Source organism: Vombatus ursinus, unplaced genomic scaffold, assembly GCF_900497805.2.
Source record: "Vombatus ursinus unplaced genomic scaffold, bare-nosed wombat genome assembly UNPS02014797.1, whole genome shotgun sequence".
NCBI classification, from domain to species: Eukaryota; Metazoa; Chordata; class Mammalia; order Diprotodontia; family Vombatidae; genus Vombatus; species Vombatus ursinus.
This window is the reverse complement of record NW_020954575.1, coordinates 7423896-7430963: the sequence shown is the minus strand read 5'-3', so window position 1 is coordinate 7430963 and position 7068 is coordinate 7423896. Positions and strand designations below refer to the sequence as shown.

General features: G+C 38.9%; 1 protein-coding gene across 3 annotated transcripts in view; it reads left to right on the top strand.

Moving 5' to 3' along the window:
• The window catches only part of AKAP1 (A-kinase anchoring protein 1), a 49022-nt gene extending 47826 nt beyond the window's left edge, over window positions 1-1196 (top strand). For all 3 annotated transcript variants that reach the window (XM_027870514.1, XM_027870512.1, XM_027870513.1), the window contains exon 11: window positions 171-1196. In XM_027870514.1, coding sequence (XP_027726315.1) covers window positions 171-245 — 75 coding nt within the window. In that variant the 3' untranslated portion in view covers window positions 246-1196. The remainder of the gene's footprint in view (window positions 1-170) is intronic.
• The last annotated feature ends 5872 nt before the right edge of the window (window positions 1197-7068 follow it).

The following is a 7068-nucleotide window of genomic DNA, read 5'->3' as shown; positions in this document are numbered from 1 at the left end:
CACACACACACACACACACACACACACACACACACACACACACGCTTCATTCAAAATCCATTTTGTACATCAGTTCCTTAGGTCATAGGTGTGACTTTAGAACAACGTCAGCATCTTGTTATTTGAAGTTTATTGTGGCTGTTGCCTTCAATGACCTTTCTCTTTTCCAGGCGGTGTCTATAAACCGAACACTGGTGGAGAGAGGACTTGCTCAATGGATAGACAGTTACTACACAAGCCTTTGATACCCCCCAGGCAACCACCTCCTTTTTTGCACTGTGTTAGAATTGGACTTGGCACTCATGGGAAAGACTTGTTTCACATCAAAATACAAAATGTTGTCCTACCCCAGTAATAGTCATATTTTTGGGCCATTTTGTGGTCACTTTAAGGAAACAATCTCATCTCTATGGAAAGCAGGGATATAGCTTTACAACTCCCTAATGTGGTTTCAAACTTAAAAAAAAAAAATTCAAAAACATCCCACAAACTAGGGAAGGGTCTTAATAAAATCAAGATACTTTCTTCTCCCCTTCTCCCCCCCAAAAGTTGTGGCTATTCCTGTTTCATGAGTACAATAGCATTTTAAGCTGAGCTATATTTCCTGCTCAAGAAAGTTTGTTTTACTTTTAAAATCTGTTGTTCCTAAGCTCCCTGGTTTGTGGTGTCTAGTGTTGATGTGTACAGCCTGCTTTTTTAAAAAGTAGACCTATCGTCCACACCCTTCTCAAGGACTTCATTTGTTGATCAATAGGAAACCAAACTTTGCAGAAGTTAGGTACAGGACAACAGCCACCGTTGTGGCCTCTGGAGATTCCCCCCAGTGGGGCCAGGAAGGTGGGTAAAGGAGAGAACCCGTCAGACTGCCAAGCCTAATTGTAATTTGTAACCATTTTCTATTTGTGCAAAGTTTGTAAATATATAAAGAAAAAAAATCACTGTAATATTTTGTACAAGAAACACTGGAGAAGAAAGGGAACTAGGCTTTTTTTCTATCCCCACCCCCCAATATCCTTGATTAGGTAGACATGGTTCACTGTGTATAGTCTTTCTAGCTGTCATTCCCAAAGCCTCTTGGCAAGATGCTTTCCGCCCTACTATGTACAGGATGGCATGATCAGGATTGCTGTATCGTATGGATTGAGGAATTCTTTGCTATTCTGCTGTACAGATCTGTAAAAAGTAACCAAATGGAATTAATATTGCAGTGGTGTGTCTTTTTGATTAATTCTTTGCTCTTTTTAGACTGGCAGAAGAATTGTGCAATTTAAAATTGTTAAAGTAATTTAAGCTAACTTAAAACTTATATAAAAAAACACGAATTGTATCAACTTGAGCCTCTTTTCTTGAGTGAATGTAATTGCTGGGGGAGGGTGGTAGGGGTCACATGGGAAGCTTACGTGCAAAGTTTTTGTCATGTGCTTCCTCAGTCCTCAGTTCTGCTGTGGGTACTAACAGCTTGTTTGCCCAACTTTTTCCTTGGAAAGTGAGTAAGGTCCCGTTGTCCTAAACCTGCTTAAGTGCAAGCTAATGATGGTGATGATGACTCTGCTAATGAGAACAGGTAAAACAGGAGACCCAAAGGCCCAGCGAGGGCTCAGCTTGGATGTGTGATTCCATTAATAGAGAGAATTCCCAAGGAGGAAGCCCCCTCTACCAAGTTATATCTGCAATAATTCTGCAACTCAAAATTTCCTTAAATGCTGATCTGACCAGGGGGTTCCCCTACTCAGCAATCTCCGGTGGCTCCCTATTCCTTCTTAGATAAAATATAACCCCCTTTTAGAGCCTTTCACAACCAGACCTCGGCCTTTCTTTCTTTCTTTTTTAAATTTATTTATTTTCAGTTTTCAATATTCATTTCCACAAGATTTTGAGTTCCATGTTTTCTCCCCATCTCTCCCCTCCCCCCACCCCAAGATGGCATGCATTTCTTGGACCAGTGCTAAATAACCTTTTCGGAAATTTCATCTGAATTAAAACTATTTCTTTTTCTAATAGATACTTTAAAACTCTCCCATGACAGTGGGTATGTCTACTTTATCTTATGTGGCATAGCTCCAAATAGACCACTCCTACAGAGACTTCATGGAATGTCTGAAACTATGACATAAGCAGAGAAAGTAGTATGCTATACTAAAAGAAGGTTAAGGTGCTTGAAAAAAAAATGGTTGGCACAAAATCCTTCCCATTACTCATTAGAGAAGATGGGGCAGCTAGGTGGCACAGTGGATAGAGCACAGGCCCTGAGGTCAGGAGGATCTGAGTTCAAATTCAGCCTCAGACCAAACACTTGACATTTACTAGCTGTGTGACCCTGGGCAAGTCACTTAACCCCAATTGCTCAAAAAAAAAAAAAGACAGGACACCTCCATCTTCTCCAATGAGCAATAGGAGATCTTTGAACAGTTATTAGTGATTTGTCTGTTAGCTTAAGTAAATATAAGGATATGACAACTTTGACTTAGCCTAAATATATGTTCCCTTTCTCTCCTATATGTCTTCCATTATCTTTTCTCATCTATCTGAAGGCAACAGAAGTTGTTTCATTTACGTTCCTCTTCATTGGTGTTCATATTGAAATATTTGTGTTTATAATTTTAAAAATTAACTTTAAAAAAAACACCTATAACAACCAGTATGGTTTCCTATATGTAGGCAACCCTGGGGGTAGGCCCTGTGTTCAGCCTATCAAAACAAAAGCCAAAGTGACTAGTGAGTCTAATCAGATAGGGAGGAACCTCATAAATGAGGACCCTGATAGAGAACTAACCTCCAGCATGGTCCCAAACTTCTGCATCCCAGGGAGGAAGCAGACAGATGCTCAGCCTTGACTGTCCTCCCGAAGCAAAAATATGTTGGAGAAAATAAAGTCCCACCCAGAATGAGACCTATTGCACAGGTTCCCTGGGGTGGCAGGAGGTATGCCTGGAGCATCAGGTCCTTGCCCTGCTGGACATCACCCAGGAGGCTGGTACCAGTCCAGTGTGTCCCAAAAGAGAGAGTGCAGTTTAAAGCTAGACATTTTTGGGACATGATGTATTTGTCGGCTTCTGTTTTGATAGACCAAGTGATAAGTGTCTGGCCATGAGGCTAACATTGTAACTATGTACAACAAATTGAACAAGTTGTTGATGGGCTCTTATTTAAATTTTTTTTATTGCGCACTTAAACATCAACAAACATGACCATTTCAACATACAAAGAGCAGAGAAGAATGTATGAAATAGTGAGGTTTTGTTACGGTGTTATTTTTTAGTATAAATGTAACCCAATAGTAACAAAGTTACCTTGCTTGTCTATTTGTGTCCCCGTATGAACTTTACTGCTCTCCTTCATGTTTTTAAAAATACTTCATTGGAGGAAGCTAGGTGGCACAATGGATAGAGCACTGGCCCTGGATTCAGGAGGACCTGAGTTCAAATGTGACCTTAGACACATAACACTTACTAGCTGTGTGACCTTGGGCAAGTCACTTAACCCCATTGCCTAGCCAAAAAAAAACAAAACAAACTTCATTGACCTTATCTCTCCTCCCTCTTTTCTTCCTTGTTCCTCCTTTCTCCCCCTCTTGAAAACTCTAAACTCTTAATGAAACAAAACTCCCTGAAACAAAGAGGCCCGTTTTTTAGAAAATCATTCTCTTAATGGTGTCTGTGTTTGGCAACGAATCATGAAACACTACAGTCTCTGAAGAAACTGAAAATCTTTCAGAGGGCACGTGGTCAGTGTGAGCAGGATGCAAGAAGAATCGAGCGAAGGATGTCATTAGAGAAATGCATGATAAAATAAGATGGGTTGCCCAGGTGGCAGAGTGAGTAACAACCAAATGACAGCCTGTGTTTGCCCTACAGATATTCTTACAATGGCAGGAGAAATCACAAAAGGCCCTCATCATATTGGGTGGACCTTTTTGTGGTAAACATGGGAGGAGATGAGTCAGAGTTGCATATGATCAGCCAGCCGACCTGGATATGTTGTCGTGTGTTTCCTCAGTGGGGACAACCACATCAGGTCGCAGGATCCATGTGTGTGTATGTACAGTTCAGTTGTGTCTAACTCTGTGACCCCATTTGGGGTTTTCTTGGCAAAAAATACTGGAGTGGTTTTGCCATTTTCTTCTCCAGCTCATTTTGCAGATGAGAAAACTGAGGCAAGGAGAATTAAGTGACTTGCCCAGGGTCACACAGCTAGGAAATGCCTGAGGCGAGATTTGAATTTAGGTCCTCTTGACTCCAGGTCTGGCACTCTATCCATTGTGCCACTTAACTGCTGTGTGTGTGTGTGTGTGTGTGTGTGTGTGTGTGTGTGTGTGTATATCTGTATGTATGTATGTATGTGTGTGTATATATATGTATATATATCTGTGTGTATATATATATCTGTATATATATCTGTATATGTATGTATATGTATACACACATATATACACTATGTACATAGTATAATATATATACTATGCTCATATATATATGTGTGTGTATATGTATGTGTATACATATACATATATGTATATGAAAAATGAGTTGAGATTACCTGGGATGTTATAAAAACAGCTATTTAAAACTATTTCTAGAAGACAAAAGTTGATATTGCGCAATAATGGTTTAACTTGGTTTAACTTGTTTGTAACTTCTCTTGTCTCTTACTACATTAGCACATTAATAATCCTGAGAGTGGTTTGGTACTGGCAGTTATTGGACTGTGGCAGAACTGGATTTTTTTTTTAAACTTGTGTTCAGCTTTGGAAATACTGTTAAGATTTCATGGCTGAGAGGATGGGAGAAAAATAGGAATGAGGGAGGTGGGAGAAGGGTGGAAATTTCTCGAGAATACTTTATTTTTATGTTTTAAACAACTTATGAAAATATTAACATTTCATCTTTGCAACCAATTAAACATGCATTGAATTATTATTTGAATATAATAAATCCATCTACATGCAATAAGGATTTCCATAATGCTGTTATCAGTTGGTATTTGTGAGGGTGGAATGATTTTTTTTTTAATAAAATAATACTGTTCCAGAGAGTGTTTTTTTTCTTCTTGAAAACTTTCTTTATATACTTCAGTGCATTTCCTTCCATAGTAGAATCCTTCATTTATTATGATGTAAATTCAAGAAAAACAAATCAAAGTACATCTGAGAATGCATATCTGATCCTGTACCTTTACCAGGGGTGGGGAACCTGCAGTCCTTTGACTGAATCCAAACTTCACGGAATAAATCCCCTTAATAAAAGGATTTGTTCTATAAAACTTGGACTCAGACAAAAGGCTGCACCCAAGGACCTAGAAGGCCACATGTGTCCTCAAGGGTACAGGTTCCCCATCTCTGCGGCTCTAGTCCATTTCATCTCTCCCAAAGGTCTTAACCCTTTCTGTCCTTTTAGTACCCCCTTTATAATCTGTCCTGTAATTTTGTTTTGTTTCCCCATCTCTAGTTTTCCTATTGATTTTAACACCATACTCTTTGGGTGTGTTTGGTACTCAGCACCTTTTCGATTTCCTCAGTTGCCTCTCCCCTCTTGATTGGAGGGTGGAGGGTAGAGCAATAAACTCCTCCCTAATCCTTCCGTTATGGAGGGCTCTGAATTTTCCAGGTAATTCTCCATTTTCTATCAATAGCTCTGCTTGGTTTTGACTCCTTAAAACATCATGCTTTTGTGCCAGGAACCCCACATCACTCCCCCTCCTCTTTTCATCTTTCATATATTGTAAGCTCCTTGAGGGCAGGAACTTGTTTTTATCTTTCATATTTGCGTCTCCAGCACTTAGCACAGTACCTGGCACATAGTAAATGCTTAATAAAATATTGAATTGAATTAAGTTCTATATGGGCTTGTTTGGATATGTAGGTATATTTTTCTGTGTATTCCTTTTTTCTCTCAGTTCAGATGTGAGTGAGGTTCACTATTCCCCCTTCCTCTGCTTCCATGTTTATATTATACTTCTGATGTACTTCAATTATGAGGTAAGTTTTTCCATCTTCCTATATTTTTCTTTTTCTTTACTCCCTTAAAGTGGCGTGAAAACTATACCAAAGTCCTGAGTTTGTCTCTCTGCTCCTTTTTTGGCTTATAAAGACAGTCAGCAAGAAGAGACAATGAGCCCTTTCCCCATTTTTGGATGTAACAGTAATCATTTGGTCTTTTTAAGTTGTTCAAATATTGAACCTTTCTGGGTTTCTCATTCTTGCCTGTCGTATTGCAAAGATTATATCCAACTCTAGTTTCTCCAGTAGGAAAATAGGAAAATTTTTTATTAAATGGGCATTTTCTCACCTTTGTTATGGCATATTGCAAGATTTTTTTCTTTATAGTAGTTGGTACTAAATCTTGTGTGATACTGACTATGCTTCCTTCATACTTCTTGGGTATTTGCCATATTTTTTCTTTTACTTGAAGACTTTGGCTTTGGGCTATAATGTTTCTAGTTTTTATAGAGTCCAATGATTGTTAAATTTTCTTCTCATGCTGTTTTTCTGAGTCAGTTGTTTTTGATAGTAATCTCATTTGTTCTATTTTTTCAATCTTTTGTCTTTGTACTCTTGTTGCTTCATTGAATCATCAAGTCTGTTCTCTTCATTGTCTTTTACATGACATCAGCTACTTGGGCCAGATTGTCCACTTAGTTCTCCCAGCTGTTCTTGTTCAAAGTATTCTAATTTCATTTTTTATTTTGCTTAATCTCTTCATTTTTTCCCATCTATTCTTAGAGTCATTGTTGATCATCCATTGTTTTTATGAGGTTTTTGGTTATTTCATAGTTTTCTTTCTCCAGAATTATCTTGGGATTCTTAGTGTACAGTATTTCTTTATTGTAAGAATGTCATGTCTACTGCTTCAGTTCTAGGATTAGGACATTGTGCCTGGGCTGGTCTCTATCTTCTCTTGGACTATTTGTTGAGAGGGAGTTCCTAGGCCCCAATGGGCCAGCTGAGGCTGGGTCCTCCCTCCATTACAGTTTTGAGGTCATTGCCTTATGACCTTTGGGGGAGAGGCTTCCTCGGGTCAGGCCCTACCTTTTCTAATAACCTTGGATTGTATTCTTGGCTAGAGGCCCAGA